Source organism: Stigmatopora nigra, chromosome 9, assembly GCF_051989575.1.
Source record: "Stigmatopora nigra isolate UIUO_SnigA chromosome 9, RoL_Snig_1.1, whole genome shotgun sequence".
NCBI classification, from domain to species: domain Eukaryota; kingdom Metazoa; phylum Chordata; class Actinopteri; order Syngnathiformes; family Syngnathidae; genus Stigmatopora; species Stigmatopora nigra.
Window position 1 is genome coordinate 9,756,056 of NC_135516.1, and position 21,838 is coordinate 9,777,893.

The 21,838-nt window shown below is 38.6% G+C and overlaps 2 protein-coding genes, 1 long non-coding RNA gene and 1 pseudogene across 4 annotated transcripts; all 4 read right to left on the bottom strand.

The window, feature by feature from the left end:
- Positions 1–3,369: 3,369 nt before the first annotated feature.
- Positions 3,370–5,005, bottom strand: LOC144201311 (uncharacterized). The gene is made up of 3 exons (XR_013327309.1): positions 4,798–5,005; positions 4,552–4,727; positions 3,370–4,318 (listed from the first exon to the last, which is right to left on the bottom strand). It is a non-coding gene; the product is annotated as an uncharacterized LOC144201311 (long non-coding RNA).
- A 2,501-nt stretch (positions 5,006–7,506) lies between these two features.
- On the bottom strand, positions 7,507–13,401 carry LOC144201295 (fizzy-related protein homolog). The gene is made up of 14 exons (XM_077723803.1): positions 13,220–13,401; positions 12,384–12,457; positions 11,758–11,886; positions 11,553–11,616; positions 10,875–11,005; positions 10,709–10,791; positions 10,454–10,637; positions 10,311–10,376; positions 9,902–10,004; positions 9,404–9,588; positions 9,029–9,262; positions 8,719–8,823; positions 8,539–8,631; positions 7,507–8,461 (listed from the first exon to the last, which is right to left on the bottom strand). The coding sequence occupies exons 2-14, from the start codon at positions 12,450–12,452 to the stop codon at positions 8,420–8,422; spliced, it is 1,488 nt and encodes a 495-aa protein (XP_077579929.1). The 5' UTR covers positions 12,453–12,457; positions 13,220–13,401; the 3' UTR covers positions 7,507–8,419.
- A 384-nt stretch (positions 13,402–13,785) lies between these two features.
- plekhj1 (pleckstrin homology domain containing, family J member 1) lies at positions 13,786–16,096 on the bottom strand. Its single transcript, XM_077723822.1, has 6 exons — positions 15,730–16,096; positions 15,567–15,634; positions 15,053–15,119; positions 14,796–14,886; positions 14,552–14,615; positions 13,786–14,409 (listed from the first exon to the last, which is right to left on the bottom strand). Exons 1-6 carry the CDS (start codon positions 15,821–15,823, stop codon positions 14,317–14,319), a joined length of 477 nt encoding a protein of 158 aa, XP_077579948.1. The 5' UTR covers positions 15,824–16,096; the 3' UTR covers positions 13,786–14,316.
- Positions 16,097–17,063: 967 nt separating this feature from the next.
- Positions 17,064–20,834, bottom strand: LOC144201301 (galactosylgalactosylxylosylprotein 3-beta-glucuronosyltransferase 1 pseudogene; annotated as a pseudogene). Its single transcript, XR_013327308.1, has 2 exons — positions 20,720–20,834; positions 17,064–19,258 (listed from the first exon to the last, which is right to left on the bottom strand). The product of XR_013327308.1 is annotated as a galactosylgalactosylxylosylprotein 3-beta-glucuronosyltransferase 1 pseudogene (transcript).
- Positions 20,835–21,838: the final 1,004 nt, after the last annotated feature.

A 21,838-nucleotide genomic window follows, 5' to 3' on the forward strand; every position in this document is an offset into this window, starting at 1 on the left:
CTTATTCATCTTGTCGTTCTTTCCCTGTTTTTTTTTTTTTTACCATTTGAGCCCATTTTCGGCCTTCCCAGTTCAAATAGATTTGACATCTTTTGGTTGTAAATGGCAACCAATGATGAAAAACTATAATAACAAAGTAAATCACCCAAATATCTAGTTTTAAGGCACGTGTGATCGATCAAGCCACACACCACTGTATTTTCCCATTGTGGAATCAATTGTGATATTACTACTAAGTCCATGTAATATTTGCGCAGGGATTGGTCTCAAAGCACAAATGTCAGTCTGGCAGAGAAGCGCGAGCAAAAGCCTTTCAAAGATCAACATAGGAATCTGCTTTCATCCTCTTCAGACTGCGATTGTCTGCACTAAATGTCATTCCAATCCATTTAGTATCAAAGTAATAATGCCATCCTCAGAGGAATACAACACAGTAATAACCAAAAAAAATGATTGATCCTTCCTTGAAGAAAGTGTTGTGTCTTACGAGTAATTACAATGGAATTATTTGCCACTATAAACAATGCAAAAATAGGCCAAACAATTATTGAATTCCTTCCCAGAAAGGCTTCATTGAAATTATGGGAATTGTTATTGTTGATATAGTATGACACTTTTTAGTATTTGTTTTAGTACCTTTGATTTATTTTGGCAGTAGTTCAATGGTGGCAGTAAAATGAAATAAAAGCTGAGTAAATTTGGCTAATGAGGAAGAATGAAAACAAGTAGTAATTTAGCTTACTCTATAATACTAATAAAATTACAGCTATACTCTATTATATTATTGAATGTCTCAATTGTTTTTTTAAAATAGCAGTTTTTTTTTTTACAATGTAGATTGTTGGCAACTGGTAAACATTTTGACAAGAGCTTTTACAAAGGGGTACCTGGCGGCCATCTTGCGTAGGTCAAAAAGCAATTGGAGACGAGATCTTAAGGAATACATATTGTGCAGCACAAACGTGTTATTTTAATACTCCCTGATTGCAATGATGTCATTTTAGTGCCATATCGATGCCAATACTAGTATTGTTATGTACTAGTATAAGTATTAGGGCAACACGAACTGTAAATTAACAGCTACTAGTAGTTTCCTTCATATTTTATTTTATGTCAATATATTTGTACTCTTTATTCAGGAATCACATACATTAAGTGCAGTATTTTTCATATTTCTGTTTTGGGAAAATAGGAATCCATTGGGGGTTTAGCATTAGGCCTTCCAGTTATTTTTAAATAAGACTTGATTTACTATGTTTAGAATTGGAAAATAAATTTAAAAAAAAAAAAGGATTGGCATTGAGCATCTTGAAGTGTTTTGATAATAGTCCATAATGTCTTCAATGCAGTAGAGAAATATCGAGCCTCTCTCGGGCTTGAATGTTTTCTTTTACAAAGCTTTTTTGTAAGACACTCACCGGCGAAACAAAAGGAAAGAAAAAAAAGTTACTCTCTAGTTTTTTTTTCGTGTTCCTTTTTGTTTTGTTTTGGGTTTTTTTTTCCCGACGTCCTCCGTGAAAAACCTTGAAACTTACCAGTCATTCTAATTGCCCAATGAACCGACGTGCTTGACTCTTTTGTGTTGCTTAGCAACATAAACCAGTCATTGGGTTTATGTATTAAAAAAAAAAAAAAAAAAAAAACTCAGCATGCACTCAATCTGGACACTTAGACATTGCCGCCTGAATGGAGAGTATTTTAATTCATCAATGCTCATTGTTATTTAAGCACGTTTTTTCTTTTTTAGGGTTGATTAAATGGTGCAATCGCTTGACGGCTCGCAATATTCTTGACTTTTCAGAGAGCTGTTCAAAAATCACGTGAAGGTGTAACATGTCGCTAATGAGGCGGGCTTGACTTTTCTGTTCCAGCGGCTTGTTTGCCGAGCGGAACAAAAGCGGGGATCCTATCAGGTCACTCATGCAGGTATCCTGGTAACAACCAAATGAAAGGCGTTCATGATTTGATGTCTTGACAGCTTCCAAAAAAAGAACCTCAGACTTTTACCATTTTATATTTCATCTGAATTGTGTGGGCTGCGACACATTTTTTGACTTATGTTGCCAGCATGGTGCGCTCGCTATTGCTGTGTCTGCTTCACAGTCAAGAGGTCGCGTGTTTGAATCTCAGCTTTGAATTTGCGTGGTTATATTGCAAATATATTATTTGTTGGTGCATTGGAATTGGACAGCGGCCAATATGAGTATTCTAACTACCAAACAACTTTGTGTGGAAAAAGTTCCCTTTGTTCTTCATGCTAACATACAATGCAAAATAGCATTGACATGCTAACAATTAGCATAGAATAACAAATGCCAGTCGACGTATATAATATTGTGTCACAATTCACCCAGACATGTGTTCCCAAAAAATAAATACATTAATAAATAAACATAAACATTGTTGAATCTTAATAAAAGACTCCGATAAGTGTAAATCTTCTTTATTTGTATATGTATGACTGTATGATACTGTCCCTAGTGGACAAAGCAGAAAGAGCAGCAGTGATTTGGAGACGAGTCATTGTTTACGTATTTACAAATGCCTCCAAAATTGATTGCTAACGATAATGAACGCCGATTTGTTTATTTTTTTGCGCAAAAAATACACATTGTAAGTTTTTTTATAAAGTGGACCCCAGTTAATCATTATACACAAAATGTATTGTTCTTTCAATCGCTTACATTGTGTTTTGGAAAAGTACGATTAGAGTTATACTGTTCTTTACTTTTTGTATGTGTGGGGCCGGAAACTAATTAATGGCATATGTTTGAATGTGAAAAGATGACATGAGATATTCCCATTTTAAGTTATAGAAGTACTAAAGACTGAATTAAATGTGGCTCTCAATGCCCTGCTGTAATTGAGTTCACACATTGTACCTGTAGCCTTTGTAGATGCAACCTCTGGGAATGCTTTATTAGAAACCTAGCCACTTTGATGAATGTCATACTGTAATCCTTTGCATATGCATAGAAAGGAAGGTAATACTAGAAACCTATTACATTCCAAACAATGGAATTTATTATGCTGTGCAATAACATGAAGGGAAAGAAAAAAACATGACAAATGTAAGTATCAAGGCTATTAGTCACAAAATGGTCAACCTTTTTTCCCTACACGCTAACTTCTAAACCAAAAATGTTGTCAGTTATTATTTTTTTTTATATTATTTGACTCTAATACATTTTGTTTTACCTAAATCTATGCTAATTTATACCAAAAGCCCTTCACAGCCATAATGGATTGAGTTGCTTGAATTGTTTTCTATTTGATTGTATTGAATTAGTATTTACAAGAAAGAAACAGTGGGACATCAGCATTTAATTCAAATAAGACTTTATTTTAAAAAAAACATGTATGTGACATTCTTGAATGCTAAATGTTATCTCTGTAAATATCCCCCGGTGGGGTCCGAAGAGCTCCGGCTGGTGCCGAGCGGCAGACTGGGACTTGTTGTTCTTTTGACGAGCATCGCAACAAAATCACTAGTCTTCCACTCGGCACTCACCGCCGACACATTCTCGCATTTTTTTTCCTATGTGTTGCTCTGCAAGCCCTCAAAAAAAGTCAATTTCTTTAAATATAACTCTTTACATTTTTAAGTTTTGTTCACAGAACATTTAGAATTTACATCTAATAGGGGGGGGAAAAAACACCAAATCCTCACATAGGTGAGCCGAGCTTGGTTGGGTGTAACAAGTGTTTTTTTTCCCCCAGAACAAGTGAGCAGGACGTCTAACGTCATTCATGACAGCAAATTTTCCCATCAACAGACCCAAAAACTAAGAAAATAAGTACAATTGGGGGCTTCATAATAAAAATACCTAAGTAGTGCCACACTAAAGCCCTTTAATATGGCATTCTACCTTTTCTGCTACATTCCGCAATTGATTGCGTATTGAAGCCTGACATCAGAAGCATGTTGCCAGTGAACTTTAGATGTATGAAAAGGGACCGTGGCACCCCCCTAAAAGCACCCCTCCCAACCCCGACTAATTTATCTGTGAAGCCTGCTGACATTCCATCCATCCTTTGTTGTTGTAATGCCAACCTTTCTGTTCCTCTCCCAAACAGGAGACCCAAAGGAGGAGGAAGAACGTGAGCATTTCCACTCAGATGACCAACATGGAGGTTACAGAGTGTTTCCAGACAGACAGATTGTCCTGCATATCCAGTATGTTTCTGAGCTGGTAGCTATGCAACAGGGAGGGAAAATGGGGGGGATGGGAAAAGCCGGGCACACTTTCCTGAGAGGAGGCAAGAAGGGATACCTTTTTCCTTCTGAAAATTCATCTGTGTTGCGTTCAGGTACCACCTATTGGGGAAAAAAAACAAATTTTCAACCCCGAAAATTGCATTCTCGGGGAAATAAGCAGCGTCAGTTGGGAGCTGTCCACTCTATCAGTGCTGAATGACGCCCTACTTTTTCCCTCCGCGTTCTTATCGTGTCAGGGGGAAAAAGGCCACCTGTTGCTGCACGGAAGTTTTCTCCCAAGATTTCTTTCGACTCCGAAGAAGATACGGAGGATGATATTTTTAAAGGCTCACCTGGATTTTTATCATTTTCATTTTTCTTTTCAGGGGGGAGGGGGGTTAAATGTCGGCCACCTGACGGCGCGGATGGTAAACATTTCACCCCTCGGTTGACATTTGATGTGCTGATCAACTCGTCGTGTTCACGTCGGCGTGGCTTCAAGACGTCGAAGCACGTTTACATTTGAAGGCTGGCGAAATAAACAAACAAGAAAGACAATTCGTGATCGCGGCAAATGACGGGCAAGGGGATGGACTCACCGTTTTATGGGAGATGATGATGATGATGATGATGCAACATCTGGAGGAGCGATGAGGTTTTCTTTCTACTTGTTTTTTAATTTATTTAATTAAAATTGAATTCTAATTTTAATGCATTTTCAACACCAGAGCCGGCTTCAGTGGTGTTACTGGGGAGGCTGCAGGCGGATGGATGGATGGCTGTTTTTATATGTCTGAAGCCAGAAGACGAGAAGTGGGCGGGGCGACGTCTTGTGACGTAGACACTTCATTTTTTTTAGGGGTGGGGGTGAAAAATGTAGACCTGTTGAGGGTGCGGCCCAAACCAATTTTACTCGATATAAAGTGCATTTGTCAAGAAAAGATGAATTTGAACTAATCTGACACAGCCTTTTTTTTTAACCAGAAAGGACCAATTTTGTAAAAAAACAACAACTTTGTTTTTCCCTTTCAAGTATTTCAAATAGAAATTATTTAAATGGTAATGAGTGGAAAACATATTTCAAATCCAATTCCATTAATAAAATGACATAGAATTTTATTAGATTCTCATCTAATTTATTTTAACTGGGAGGCTCTTCAAGAGCCCCTATTTAGTTTGTTTTCCATATCTGCCTCCTCTACCACACCTGAATCAAATGATCAACTCATTAGCAACCTGCCCAGTAGCTTGTTACCGATCCTGATGATTTGAATCAAGTGTGTTGGTGGAGGGAGACATGGAAAACAGACTGGAAGGCATCTCTCGAGGAGCAGACTTGGCCACCCCTCCTCTTGGGGCAATCAAATGATGGGCAACAGCTGCAACAGAAAGCTCTCCAATCAATACCACCTAAGCATAAGATATTTGAATGTAACATAGTTTTGAAAGCAGAACTGAGTTCAAAACTTATAATAAAAGAAGTGACAAAGTCAACACAAGACCAAAAAAGCAGACTCTCCTAAAATAAAAATGGAGAGCTCAAGCATGACAATAATAGCAGCTTCTTCTAATGTAAAAAAAAAAAAGCCAATACTCACTCATTTTCCGAATCGCTTATCCTCGCGAGGGTGCCGGAACATATCCCAGCTAACTATGGGCACCAGACAGGGGACAACTGAATGGTTGGCCAGCCAGTCACAGGAAATAAATGGCCACTAGGATGCAGTATAAAGCAGTAAGCCACAACAGTAGTAATCATTTTTCACAGAGGATAAAGAATATATTCCTGTGATTATAATGACATTGTCTGTCTACATGTAAATCTGCCCCATTTGTGTTCAAACATCAACGAAATAGACTTCCAATCTATTTTGACTGGAGGAACTAGTCGAGAGTTTTGCATTTGACGGAGATTGGGCATCTACGGCAGCCAGAAAGTCAAAGCATCTGCAAGCTAACACTCGACGGCCCTGACTTACACGTTGCGTTCAAGGCCCCAGCGCGACAACATCTGCGCTCATGAATATCAACGACTTGCGCTCTCCTAATCTTTTTTTTTTTTTATTCCTCTTTCTGATTCCAGAAAGCTATTGAAATCATCTTGGGCATCTGCTGTGTGACAGCTCATCATAGCGTGGAGGCTGCAGTGTAAAAAAAAAAAAAACAAGAAAAAAAACCCATCCCCCACTTTTGGATGAATACAAGGTGCTTCTGGGGTGAGCCCGTATTTGTAAATAAAGCACACGAGGGACCTCTTCTGCGCTGGTGGAAAAAAATAAAATAAAAGGGGAGGAAAGAATCCAGGGTGGTCGCGGCTATTACTCTTTGCAAAAGCCTTGTTCCTTTGATACAAGCGAGTTAACAATGAAGCTCAAGAGTCAGGCTTAAGGGAGGAACCTGGCGGATGTTGCCAGGCTTTAGTTGTATAACGAACATCACAGTCTGTGCCTCTTGATAGAAACATCAGGAGGTAGGATTATGCATAGATGAGACCCCCCACCCTACCCAACACCTCGTTACTTTCAGCTTTGAATGTTAACATCTGCCCACCGACGACAGCAACAGATTGACAACGTTTCAGCTGGTCATTAGAAGATAGGACGTAAGATAATTGGGCTTGAAGTTCCAGAATTAATCATTTTTTTCCCTCTGTAACTGATTGGTTGCCATTGAGGGGGACAGACGTCGAAACGGTGTCTGAAACAGGGGTGTCCAAACTCACTGTGTCCAGCAGCAACTGCCATTGGAGCGATCATATTCATTTCAATTTGGAAGACTGGCATTGAGGGCAATAGATGACCAATTCAATTCTCTTGGGGTGGTATTTTACATTTGCAGACTATACTAATACTAGAGAATCCAGGCCCTGGATTGGACATCTATCATCAATGGTAGTTAATGAGTGATATATAATGCACATGGCAATGACGCTAAAAGGAAAAAAAAAGCCAATTTATCTTGAAAACACGTTTGAAGGGGTGTTATTGTTTATGCAAAATGTGTTTTTTTTCATCCCATATTACAATTAGCAGTCCAAATTTTGCCTGGGGATATTTTGTCGCCATTTACAGCTTTGCAGCTGCAAATAACGGCGTGGGTGGAGTATAAATGTCTATCCACTTTCAAAGCCCAAGACAGAGACTGCGTCGATTACTGACCCGCAAGTGTTTAACCCGAGTTTCACCTTGCAGTAACTGGGTTAGGCTTGATCAGATGGGTGTGGTAGCAGCAGTCCACCTTCCAATTGGACATTAAAGTAGCTCCCTCTGGTGGTTCACAGGAAAAGATTACAAAGCAAAAGCTCAATGTACTATATATATATACACTAGATGTTTTTTTTTTTAATCTCCCATGGCCAGGGTACAGAAATTGACATAATTCCACTTTCAATGTTTAAGTCTTGTGGTCAAAATGCGCCTTAACAGTCAAGTGGTGTTAAACCTAGCAAACATGCCATTAACAGGAGAACAACATCTTAACACAACACAAATAAATAGCCTTTATAGGGAAAAAAGTGGCAGACTTGTTTCCCCGGCATTCAGATTGGGAAATAAGTCAATTAAATGTTGGGGAGAGGCGTGCAGATGATAAGCACGGTGGCCGGCAGATTAGACAAAACAAACGCCCGCGCGAAAATATCAACGCAAATCAAATGTCAGAACGCGAACAAAGCCGGAACGTTTTAGCGCGTGGCTAATTGTGAGCCTTTAATTGCTGTTACTAATGACTCTGATAGGCAGCGTTTTAATTATGCAAATGTACTTCAGCGCACCGGTCAATTTTTTCCCCTCGCCATTTTTGCGCTCTGGCAAACGTGTTTTGTTTTTGCATGATGAGCACGGCCGTAATGCACGACTGGCTCGTCCATCCATCCGTCCATTCGTCCGTCTCCAAACCCCTGAGGGTAACTCCACAGATTAAACCAAAATTTGCAACAACGCAAATAATTACAAATCGAAGAACACAGCCTAAAAATGCAGTAAAGCAAAACAAAAACACACAAAATAAATTATTCAACAATTAAAAAAAGGACAAACTTGAAATTTGGCAGTCATGGCACGCGGCGGGTCTGTAAACTAGAACCAGAAACCACCAATCTGTCAGCATGGTTGCGGGAATACGATGATAATCTGCATAACTGCTGTCACAACTTCAAACTTTGCATGCAAAAGAGAATCCTCCCTTTTTTTTAAGTCCTCAATAATGTTGGGAGTCCACTCATTATCGGATTCTGGTGAAAAGGTTGAGGACCGAAACAGACTCCTGAAAGAAGAAAGAAGTGGTGAAGACAATTAAAAAAAAAAGGGTAAAAAAAATACACAGAAAAATAGAGAACATACCTTAGTGGATCTCATCTTGCTAAAGACATTCCAGAAGCGAAGAGTTTCATCTCCTGCTCCCGTGACAATCGCCTCTCCATCTGGCGACATGGCCTGCACACATGCCATGACGATCCAACTTGATATGTATGTTTTCTTGTTGGTTTTTTTTGCTTTCTTTTTATCAGTATAGATACTAACCAGGTAAAGAACTCGGTATGAGTGCCCTGTAAGTTTAGCCACTTGTGTGAGGGAGGGATACTTCCACACCAGGATCTGGTTCTGGGAGTACCCATGTGTGCTGACCTGGGAGGACAAACCAATAACACAATTGGTCCAATTACAAGCATCTTGTTGCTGGGCCGACTAGGCAGTGCAGTTCTAGAAGGCCAGGTCGTACAAAAAGGGTCTCAGAAACTTCACCCTTCAGTGCCATTGAAATTGAGTGTGCATCCCAACACCTGCGTCAATTAGACTTGACTAGTTACCACCTCTCTTGTATGTGACTCACCAGTTCATTGGTGTGCTTGGACCAGGCCAGGTTGCACACCTGAGAGCCCGTGTCAGTGCACTGCAGCGGTTGACCGGTCAGAGTGTTCCAGAAGCGAATGCAGCGGTCGGCGGTGCCTCCGCCGGACGCCAGCAAGCCGTGCTGGTGAGGCGACCAGGCGATGGCCTTCACTGCCGCCAAATGCTCTGTGTACTGCTGCACCGGGAGGACGCTGGAGTGGTTCCAAACAAGCAACTGCACACAGCATTTTTCGTCTTTAAATTAATCCATTTCCATATGACGTGCAGTTTTTTTTCCCCACGTACCATACCAAATTGAGATTTTTGGAGTGCTGTCTGTTCTGCCCTAATTGAAACAAATATATTCTCCGTGTACCTTGTTATCGTTGCCACCGGATGCTAAGAGCTGATGATCCGTGCTCCACTTTAAACCACAAACTTCCTGCCGGTGTCCCTGGAGCCGGCGTTCGGACTGAAGAGGCGGAGCTCTGATGTCCCGCTGCAAGATGACCCTGTCGCGGCTACCCGACGATAGTTGGTCCGCGTTCCAGGCCAAGGCACCTGAGGGGAAAACGCATGGATGTGAAGGAAGACTTTACGAACCTTCAAAATCCAATATTTTATATTTTATGACCCTTTAGCAGCAACACATATGAAAATAAAGTTCACTATCATCTCATTTTCTAATGCTTTTCAAATAATTTCCTTTTTTTTGCAAAGAAATAAAAAAAACAACAGCAAAAAACCTGGCATAGTAAACTATGGGAAGATTTGTAGTATTTGACAGGTCTTTGAAGGTAAATAAGGTTAAAAAAACAAACAACAACACTCCAACTAAGTATGCATACGGCTCGATGGCTTTCTTTCAACTCACCCACTCTGGCTGTGTGTCCCTCAAGCGCGGATAATTTTTTCCCAGCGGCAGCATCCCAGATTTGAACGTACCCTTTGTGAGTTCCCACAGCAACCAGATTACCCTTCAATTACAGATAAGACCAAGGACGTTTGTTGTAATATCAAAAAAACAAGATTTTTGAAGGTTTAAATTAGAGATGAGCTTTTTCCATAGCATTTTGCATCAAGTGTCACAATAAACAACAAGTTGCTCTCCGAGGACCAGCTTCAGGATGACAATGTAGGCTACCATTGACAGCACTATATGTCTAATCCTTATGATTATAAACCACAATTTGAGTATTAAAACTGCACATCCCTGCTCTTCCCTAGTTTAACACCTTTAAAAAAATCCATCATTGTTTTATAATGAAGAAAAAAAAGCCCACCCTCTCTGACCAGCCCACTGATGTTACAGAGTCTCCTTCAACAGAAAGGTCACAGAGGCGTGTCACCTAAAAAAAAGATAAATAAATAAAATGATGGCATTATTACTGAATTTGCTCCTTTTGAACCATTTTGTTTGACATACCTGGCTAGTACAAGCACTCCATAAGTAAACACAAGTTCCCAGTCCCACACTAAGTACATTGAGAGAGGACCAGTCCACTAAATTGAGGTAGAAGTCATCCTGAAGCTCTGGTGCATCCAAAACTTTGAAGGGTATTTTAGATATCTTTCGCATGGGCTTCCGTGGAGAGCGTAGTAGTTTTTGGCTGCAAAGTACAAAGAATTTAATTAGCGAGTGTGTACCAAGTTGGCCTAAACTTGGGGTGTATTTATTTACCTGTTGCTACTGACAGGCGATAATGAATAAGGCGAGACTGAGTTTCCGTCTTCTTCCAGGGACCTTTTAGTACTCAAAGAATACTACAAAATATATGTGGAGGTTTTAGTTGGATGGAATTGATAAAGTGGAGACTTGTAATTTCTACAGTGAGTTCATATTTTACTTTGAAAAGACTCCGCCTGCTCGGAGTTGATGGCTGAAGGCGGCGGTCTTCAGACTGAGGGTCCTGGACTTTGTCAATGCCAGCTCCCAGTAGCTCGTTTTTCAGCAGGGCCGAGTAAGCCAGACCGTCCGCTGTGAGCACACAAAAAAAAAAAAAAAAACATTAAAAACTAGAAAAATTGAATACATATGCTCATTAACATGAAAATGTTCATTATTATGTGCTGTACATTATCAAATAAATCAACCAGGTCAAACCTACTGAATGCAGAGGTTATGTTATGTTACATTTTGGGTTAACGAGGTCAAAGGTCACAAAGTTGATGAAATGGACTTTGCTAAAATGTAAACACAAAAAGATGTTATTATTAGATTTCTTGGATATGTCAGTAATATGAAACAGAGGAGGTAAGGAAATTTGGGGGTGAGGTCCAAGTTCAAAGGTCAGAGCAGTCAGAAAATAAATTTCATGATCACTTCAGACGTGAAAGGTTTATCATAAACACTGATATTTTGAATTTGGCCACTTAAGACAAAGTTCTGCTCCTCTAGATTGAATATTTATTCAAACATGAAGAGAAACAAAGAAAGTTTAGTTTTACCCCTTCATTGTCATTGACAGCAATCCACCACTGGCTAATTCTGTTTGAAAAAGATTAGCAAAACGTCAACACATTACCTTTGTTGCTGTCTGCCGCGCCATCTTTTGTTTTCCTGTTTTGGTTGTGCGACTTCTCAATTTCCTAAACCAGGACAACAAGAAAACATCAGCTCCATCAACCGAGACCACACAGTTGATTTGGCACAGCATAAAGCATCATTTCGCTCAAGGAAACACCTTGACAATGATGCAAGTGACAGTTGCTCCTTTGCGGAAAACTCACATTGATGCGGTGGAAGTTGACGCTCCAGTTGGCGCCGGCCCGCGACGGAATGAAGCGGTCGCCGTGCTTGCTCGGGGAGGACAGCGGGGAGCTGGCTGGTGACAGAGCTCGGAGCGCGCCACCGGATTTCTGCACAGGTGCACAAATGCCAATACATTTGCATTTAGTCATTAGCAATTTTTTTCATTATTGGATCAGAAGTCTCTCTTCATTAATGGAATCAGAATAAAATGTGATGTCTAATGTTAGCAAATGTGTTAATATTGGTCATGCCTCTATCTGGATATTTAAGTTATACTTGCTGTTAAAAAAATAAGTTTGATAATAGCAATAAAACTGGCATCAGGGCGACTAACAACAACCACAATGAAACCCCTAACCCTAACCCTCAAACAGCAGACTGTTTGAGGTGTTAACACTGACACACATAACGCTACCAAAGGCAGCCATTTAGATGTTATGGTTTTCTCGAATATCACCATTAAATGTGTTAACACACACACTTCAGCCGGCTTAAGTTATTTTCTCCTTAAAACAACTCTTTGGGTGGCGCTTGTTTACCATAAAGCTGCAGTCAAAACATTACAAGTCATGCACTTATAATATTATGTCATGCATGTACTTACCACTGGACTGGCATTTGCATTTTGGATGTTTATTTGCCTTAGCAGCCTGGACTCATAGTCCTGATCCATAACGCCTGAAAACAGATTTTAAATTAATACAAATGGCATCACGTATTTTGTTTGGCTATCATTAAATCTTATAGTTAATCAGTGATAATAAGTAATGGCTAACTGTGAGTAAATCGGGTTAGTTTTTCAGTTAAGTCTCATTCTGATCAACTAATTTTCAATTAATTAACAAAATTATAATAACACTGTAATTCAATGACTAGCATTGGAATGCAGTTTTATTAACAATGGATCTTTTTTTCCTACAAGTTTAATGAACTGGCCATGATTAGATTGTTACATTTGGGGTAAAAAAATAAAAATAAAAGAGAGGGTGGGTGTGTTTCAACACACCAACTGAAAATACCAACTGTGGCAAAATATCAATTTTCTGTGCTTTATTATTTATTGTTTGTAGAAGCAACCAATGACAGAGGGTTTAGATATTTGATGCGTTTAAATGTATGTGGGAAAATTTGAATAGTGTGTTAATACAGCTTGAACAATAATTCTCACAAAAGAAAAACGAACATGAGAATGTCACCACAGAAAGACAGACTGGCGACTGCAGTTTCTGCCCACTGGAATAATTTTTGGAGCCGCGGCAAGCATTTTTAATTCATTTTTTTCTTCCTAATTAGAGTGGAAAAAAATCACCGACAATTGTCATTTGATGAAAACCTATCACTCAAGTGCTAATGCTAGTAGCTCTTGTTCGCAATCGACCTAAGCTGTACAGGAACTTGAACAGCAACATTGTTTACAAGCCACATTTGATTTACACTCACCGATTTCCAAGAAAACTCCACCGATGCCTAGTCCGGCACAATTTCCCCTCTTGGGTGTCAAATCTTGTGGGTATAGTTTGTTTAGTTTAGTCCAGTCGATAAAGGATTTATGGAACGCTTTTAATGGCTTTTTTGCTAAGCGCTGAAGCCATTGTCGCTAGGGATCACGGGAAATTGTGACGTCGCCGTTTTGAATTTGAATCACGCATTTTTAGTTGCTAAGGAAACGTAACTCCCTGGGTTCAGCTTCCGTCAGCAAAAAAATATACTTTATCTATTTTTTTGTTATCCGTTTTTCAGTTTGTTTGCCGTGGAGCATTACGGAAAAGTATTGGAACGGATATGAAACATCTGTAAAAGGCCAGGCGCCATTTTGGGACTTTCTATTAGAGAACATTATTAATTAATATAATTAAATTTATTTGTAATAAATACTTTTTGAATAGAATTGTTTTTTTTAAATTGCTTAACTTTTTCATTTGTCCTTTTACATGGGCCGCAAGTTTTAGATAATTTAAAAATAAGTATAGTTTCATTAAAAAAAATAAACATGAGGAGAAATCAACACATTTGTTCTTAGACTCTTTATGACAGTGCAACATAACTAAAGAAACAATGAAAGTGCCATAGAAAAATACAAAATGAATTCAAGTACATAAAGAAACTTAAATCAACCCATTAAGACCAAGTAAATTACAGTACAGTGTGCAAACATATCTTTTAAAAAGCAAAGTAGTTTAGATGAAAAAAGCAATAAACACATTAATAAAAACATTTTTTTCTCCCAAACCAAAATCTATTTACATACTTGTGGCTCAACTCAGCAGTTTAGCTTAAATCCTCTTCCTAATTCTACATTTATTTATGCTGATCAGTTTAAATATTGTGTACCAAATTTTTCCAAATTGTCCCAAATGATTTTCCCAATGTGTGTGTTACGATTCCCCCCAAAAATAATCATGAATATTTAGTTTTTAATTTTTAATTTAAAAATGAGTCCACATAAACTCTGCAGTGTTGATATTAATGCCATTTTTCGTGAGCTGTTCTAAGGAGGAAAATGAAGTGATAAGGAAGTTCAAGCTAGGCAAAATGGTCTACGTAGAGGAAGCATCACGGGGAGTGTGTTGCAGGCCGTTGGTGACTTGAAAGCGGGCTTCGTCTGATATGCCGTACTGCTCCAACGGATCCTGTTGATACAAAGTCATAAACATGTAGCTCATGTAATAAAGACATTCAAAAAGTCCATCTGAGAAGCAAGCAATCACACAATCTTAAATGATTGACTGATCTAGCAAGTTGGAGCATTTAGTTTTCATGAAATGCACTTACTTTGCCTGTGAGTCTGTGGATCTCTGTTCTGTAGAATATGAGGTTTCTCCTCATGAATTCATAGCTGCACGAGATGAGATTTATTGAATACAATAAAGTTTTACCGCACCACTTTCTAAGGTTCAATGATAGTGAATATGGACAAAAACTGTTATTGTTCATTAGATTTTGTTTTTGTATTGTTACTACTATTCACTAAAATATAAAAAAAGTATCAATCAAAAAAAAGAAAAGAAAGTCTTACCTAGCTTTGATGACAGAGTCTATCCACTTCCCACACTGTTCCTCAGAGTCACACTCAAAAAGATATTTCCTCTCTGCTTCTTCTAGAAATGCTAGAAACACAATTTGTGTAAATAGACTGAAATAGACCATCAAATATAGTATGAAATATTTAAAAACAAGGCCAATCATTAAGTCTGCTTTTGTAAAAAGGTGCAATACAAGGCTAACATCTTTTGGTCATTTATCAGAAATCATAATACTCAGGAGAACACTCACCAATGGAAAATGTCATGTTGTCCTCCTTCTCCACTCGACACTGCTCCAAAAGCAAAGCCCCAATTGGCTAAAAAAAGAAATAAAAATTTGGGATATTATTTTTGCAAAGGGGTTAACTCATTCACTGCAATTTAAGAGTATTACAATATACTGATATGATGATAGTGGGATTATTTGCATCCCAATGTTATCAATATTGACCTGCCAACAATTGATATTGCTTTAAATTGATATCATTCTTTTATAAAAGTTATGAGAGCAACATTTTCCACTAATTGTCATTGTCCCACTATAATAATGTCTGTATTAACACACTACTAGCTACCATTGACAGTATACAAATAACAACAACAAAGAAATAATAAAAAATAAATAAATAACAAGTAGGTAGTCAACAACATTAGTTGACATAGATTAGTAGTCAATATGAATAAGTGGTCACATAAATAAGTAGGTACAAAAGTGAGTTCATGACATAACAATAAGGGAAAATAGTAGTGCGTAATATACTCACTTCTTCCTCGTCTGTCTTAAAATAGAAGAGAAAGTTAACAACGAGTTTCACCAGCCTCTTTTTCACAACTGGAACAAAAAAAAGCACACAAAGTGAACGAAAGCCACATTAACATCATACAGGAAGCTCTGCTATGGCTCATGCTATGCTAACAAAAGGTTACCGTCTCCTTTCTTCGGTCCTCGCATCCCGAGCTCGGCGACCATTTCACACGGTTGTCGGCTCAAGTGCATCATTTCCTTTTCATTGAAACGCATCACTGACACTCAAAGTGAAATTTATCAACACTTCTGGACATTAGCTACATTTTCGACCTCTAAAAACGCCATCATCACAAGACGTCAGCTGAGACCTTAACTGCGGTTTAAAAAATACAAATAAAAAGTGTTCCCATCGCAAAAAAAAAACAATTGTGAGGTTAAAAGAAATACTGTTGGGTAATTTCAATGGGGCACTGATGTATAAAAGTGACTGAATGTTCTTCCTCGGAATGCCACTCCTCTTGGTTCTTTCTATGGAAATCGAAGGAGGTCAAAAAGGACAAATTGTCGTTTTTAGGGATGAGCAACGTTCTGGAAATTGATGCGATCGTTTAGGGTTCAGTTAAAGTTAGAATTTAGGGTTAGGGTTAGGGTTAGGGGTTAGGGTTAGGGTTAGGGTTAGGGTTAGGGTTAGGGTTAGGGTTAGGGTTAGGGTTAGGGTTAGGGTTAGGGTTAGGGTTAGAATTTAGGGTTAGGGTTAGAATGTAGAGTTAGGGTTAGAATTTAGGGTTATGGGCCGATACCTGGTTCCAGGTGAATTAAAAACAAAACAAATATGAATTAACAATAAACATCAGAATGCAGCATCACCATTAACGTAATATTCTAAAGTCCCTCTGGCATTTCTTCTTGTCACGCGCATGGTGTGTGGTGCCTTTATATATATTTATTATATATATATATATCTATATATATAACAGCCGGTTTGACTTGTATTTCCAGCTTGAAGGGGAATCACAAGGTTTGTTGATTTGGACTACTTGGCTAATTATCATAACTCATTCACTGCCAGATCAGGTCATGGTAGAGCTGTATACCTCAGGCAGCTGCCTCAATTAAAAAATTATAAAGCCACATATATTCAAAAGGCTCATCAGTAGGGAGGAAAATTCTTCACTGTGCTTTCTCGGTAGATGGAGATCAATGAAAATAATAAAAAATAAAAATAAAACAATGGTGCATCATATGGTTTTGGGTACTCTTTGAATTATTGTAAGTGAGATTACCATGTATTTGCTCAATAAATGAATGTTTGCTCAGCATTCTCATAGCATAGTCTCACACGCACATCACAAAAACACAAAAACGCAAAAAGACACAACACATACAGTCACAAAACAATCCCTCAAATAGATTTGATGCAAGTTTGAGGACCGAAGCCCCAAAATAACATTGTAGGTCTCATTAATAGGTCTGGAAAACAACTTAAGAAGCAGGTTAAGAAAGAGTGAGATCATTTAAATATGAAATAGGTTTATTAGCAGACTGCATAAATGGGGAGAGCTCAAACAGCCTGAACAGCTCACAGTCTGTTGTCCTTGCAGCTCTTAAATACAAGCAAAACTAACAGTTGTCACCAGGACTTTAGCCAGATACATTTCATTCATCAGTTTGTATGAGAACAATGCTTTTATACTCATAAAAACTGATATAATCTTACACTCATTTACAGAAAGAACAAGGAATCCCGGCCGTGTGAAACATCCACCTTGCACAGAAAACGACCCTTTAAGGAGGTCACTGATGATTGCCCAACCTTGCGCTCCTGTTAAAAGAAGTGTTTTTCAAGATCTTCATTGTAGATTCTGCGATGGGGCTCGCTTCTATTACTGTTGGACCAAATTCCTGTAGAGCCAGAAAGACTTGTAGTGCATTAAGTGCATTTGTCACATTCCATCTCAGTTGGGCATCTTCCGCCATGACATGGCAACCAACATACCAGTCAACGTCTGATGAAAAACTCGCATTGTTTTGTTTCCAACTGATGACGCTGTACTAGCTAGGACTTTTTTTTTGTTCAAATAGACTGCTGAAATCCATTTCCTGCAACTCATGGCTATAGATGGCTAATCCATTTGAACTAGAGTACTATAAAAGATACTTTTAATTGGAATGTTTAAAAAAAGTTCTTGATTTTCATTAATTGAGGCCAATTTTTGAACTGAAATTGTGGTATTGTTTAATAATTCTTTCATTAAATAGGTATTTGCAGACTTGTTCGTGCTAGCTTTGTTTGACTCTTTCTTTACTGATGCTCCTTGTTTAATTAAAGTTTTTTGTTCATTTTTGCATATTGTGTTTGACAATTAAAAAAAAGCTATTTTTAGAAGACCAACCCACAAATGAGAACAAAAGAGAAACATTTTCTATTCAGTGAGCCAGCACCCACATTTTGAAAAAAAACAACAACAACAACATTGTCCATAAATATCGATTTTCTTTCCCCCCAGAATGAAATTTGAAAATCATACATTCAATGAATGCTGAACTGGCAGCCATTTTCACAGCAACAAAAACATCCTCTCCTTCCTCTCCATCTAACTGTGAAGAATCCGATATTACACTTCTATGTTCATTGCCGAATATTTTCTACCATTCTCCCTTGAGCTGTCTGGAGCTGAAGTGTGGGTGTGCCACACTAATATCTGAGTGCAGTTTTCTGCTTTGGGTTCCAGTTCCTCAAGGGTGACCAGCTCCCTTAAAAGGGTGCCTTCGTATCCCCCGGCGAAATTTAAGTTGAAAAATGCCTGAGGTTTGGAGAGGATGAGGTGCAGGTTTATGGCAAAGCCCGCCATGTCAGTGCCAAAGGCCCGACCCGTGTCGTATTTCACATCCCAGCCGTAAACCTTTCCCAACTGGTTTACCTTGGGAGCCTCGTACCAAACTCCACCGGCGAAGGCGACGGGCCACACGGAGACACGCTTAGTCCATCGCATCTCCTCAAACACTTGCAAACTGTAGGTGTTGTCATCATCTGCAAAGTAGACGACACCAGACAGCTGTTTGTCGTTGACGTCAAAGGTTTTCCGAAGCCAGGTCAAACCCAAATTTCTTTGCAATGTCCCTTTGGTTCCTTGTTTGGACAAGGGTGACGGAATATTAAGATGAGTGTAAGCCAATCCGGTCTTTTCCAGGAATTTGCTAACCAATGACGATATCTCATTGGAGTCTTCCACCACAATCCAATGCAGGTTGCGCACGTGAAGCAGAGTGTTGGATATGCGGGTGAGTTCGGCCTTCTGGACCGGCCGGGCGTAAGTGGGAGTTATGACGTAGATGGTGGGTAGGACGTCGCTGTTTTGTGTCGACCGAAAGCTGTTTTGTGTCGACCGAAAGCTGTTTTGTGTCGACCGAAAGCTGTTTTGTTTCGACCGTAAGCTGTTTTGGGGGGTTTCGCAAACAGCCCCGTTCTGCCAAACGTAGCCAACCAAGCTCCAAGGCAGGAGAAACAACAACATGTAAATAAAGTAGTGGACATTTAACCTCAAGGAAGATAAACAGGAAGCACATATTTTCTGCATCTTCAGCTCCGGACTTGATGAATTGGTGTACTTTGGAATCCAGTCCTTTTCAAAAGGTTTTACGAAAACAGAAGTAGCGGTAGTCCCTCGGTAATAAGTTTTCTGATTGAAGGTCGATATCTGGTTCCAACTGAATTAAAAACAAAACAGATACAAATTAACATTAAACATCAAAATGCAGCATCACCATTAACGTCATATTTGAAAGTAGCTCTTTCATTTCTTGTTCATGCACTCCGAATGACTTTGGCTTACGAGTATTACCATTTTGTGTCAGCTGTTATACCCAAGCACAAAACAATGGCAGACTTCAACGTTAATACGTTAGTCACAAGGAAGCAATCGGGCGTTCTCGCATTTGATTAACGAAAATAGTAACAGCATTAATGAAATGTTTTCCTGGTACACGCAGGCACTTCCTGGAAATACTGGCTCAGAGCAATACTTTTTCCTCCCTTTGCTTTTCCAAATTATTTTTAACATTTCAAGGTAAACTGTAACACTGGTTTTAACCCTGTTTTTCGGGTTTAATGGGGTGTAGCATTGTTTGTTTATTAGTAGATTTGGATTAACAACCCATTCACAAAAAAAAGTCCCGGTTGGATTGGACAGCTGTCAACAGCAACCAGAAAGTTAAGATATTTGAGGTCAGAAAAGAATCATAAAACCAAAATGAAACTACCAGAGCAAGATTCACATTTGAAATTGTCTGTAATTCAGCTTTCCTTCAATAGCCTAATTATCTTATAACTAATATACATTCCTAATCTCAAATGATTACAATATTTAATCGCATGCGGTGGATAGTTAAATCACGATTGATGACATTTATTAAAAATATTTTTTCCACGCAATGAAGAAATGATGATATACTTTTAGTTTTAAATTCACCTATCAACACAAGGGTTGACATATGTGGGTTTTCATACATATAATTGAAATTTAAGCCTCATAATATACAACAGTTGGGGATCTTCATAATTGTTAAAATTAATTAACCATCAAAAAAGGAGGCACGGTGATAAAATGGTTAACCCAGCCGCCTCACAGTTCTGGTATGCCGGGTTCAACCTCGGTTCGATATATGTAATTTTTCCATTTGATAATTTTGGCGCAATCTATAAACTCATCCATATTCTATACCATAAAACCATATATTTTAATAAAAAATATCATTAGTTTTGCATTATTTCTGGGACACAATGAGCAATAATAATGATACTATATGAAACTAGATCAAATGATTAAACACCCAAAAAGCCTGATTCCCCAAAAGGATGCACTTGTTTCAAATCTACTGGAAAGAAAATCTAATTTATGGCTTCACATGCTGCATATTTTTGGCATTAAATCAGATTAATTTATAATTTTTTTGGGGTTGTAGCTTGCCCCACGCATGAGCCAAACCACACATGTCAAACAAAGTAGCACCAGCCAGTTGAAAACCACATACTAGATTAGCTGTGCAGGAACTGAAGTACAGATAACTTATCAAGATATTTAACATATCGTCGAGCGTTATAGAACATCAACAAACGTTTAGACATTTTATGCTTTGAAATTATGGGATGAAAAATTGTACTTATCTGACCTTTGAAGCGGCAGTTTAAATGCGGATGTTCTGTCGGCTGTCAAAGACAAGGTGCTACTACCTGTGGGTGGGCGGAGCTGGCGGGAAGCCTTAGAGCAGCCGCATGGGTTTTTTTCTTTTGTGTTGTGAAATAGAAAACAATGCCAAAGCATCTACTGTTGGGAAGTTGACAAACTATTCCATTATTATTTCTGACATTGTCCACAGTATTCTTGTTTTTTTAGGGACTTTTTGTTGTTGTTTTGTTCAAAAAGATTCAGACTAATTCCAAATTTTGACCAATTACTGACTTTATTCTCAGAATTCTGTTTTACAAGTCAGTCAGAACTCTGAATTTATTCTCAGCATTCTCACTTCACAGTCAGAATTGTGACTTGAATTCATTTGATTCGAATCTCCGAATTCTGACTTTATTCTCACAATTCAATTGAATGGGATTAGCGCCACTGAAGAGAATACATAAGGTAGACCATTTGTACTTTGCAAGTTCTCCAATATTTTGCAGTTTTCTCATGACCCTGGGCTCCTTTTAAAAGGACACTTTGTCAAAATATTGATTGTAGTTTGAGTGGTACGTCTCGCCACAATTACTGTTCGAACAAATTCCTGTGGAGCGGGAAAGACTTGTAGCGTGCTAAATGTCACATTCCATCTTAGTTCGTCCACCCTACACCATGACCAGGCCACCTACCAGCACACATCCAACGCAGCACCACCTGTTATTCCGGTAACAAATCAGAACCATCAGACAACATCTCGATCATCGGCCCTTAAATGACGTACATGGAGGGTTGCTTAAATTAAGGTTTTATTGCATTGGAACCCTCCCAACAAAACCTTCCATTGTTAGGTTAACTTAATTTTTTAAGCATTTGTAACTCAATTTATCATGTGTTTCAAGGCTACTTGTTATTTTGGTTATTGCTCTTTTTTTTAAAGGTCCACTATTCATAGATGAATAACATCTTTGTATTCTTTTGGAAAATGCATAGTTTGTTCTTACTGTAGGAAGTCTTATCAAGTTACATAGCATATTCATCTGATAATAATTATGACCCTATTTCACATGTCAAAAGCACATTTGTTGTGTGTATATACTTTATTCTGTAATTCATAAAT

Bases quoted from the DNA above. Each gene is read 5' to 3' on its own strand.
- LOC144201295 (XM_077723803.1), bottom strand. From the start codon at position 12,452: ATGGATCAGGACTATGAGTCCAGGCTGCTAAGGCAAATAAACATCCAA. The intron at 11,617-11,757 runs GTGAGTTTTCCG...GTCCTGGTTTAG, and splicing joins TCAACTTCCACCGCATCAAT to GAAATTGAGAAGTCGCACAA. The intron at 8,462-8,538 runs GTATGTTCTCTA...TTCTTCTTTCAG, and splicing joins GCAAGATGAGATCCACTAAG to GAGTCTGTTTCGGTCCTCAA.
- plekhj1 (XM_077723822.1), bottom strand. From the start codon at position 15,823: ATGCGTTTCAATGAAAAGGAAATGATGCACTTGAGCCGACAACCGTGT. The intron at 15,635-15,729 runs GTAACCTTTTGT...TTTTTGTTCCAG, and splicing joins AGGACCGAAGAAAGGAGACG to TTGTGAAAAAGAGGCTGGTG. The intron at 14,410-14,551 runs GTAAGTGCATTT...TTGTATCAACAG, and splicing joins TCCACAGACTCACAGGCAAA to GATCCGTTGGAGCAGTACGG.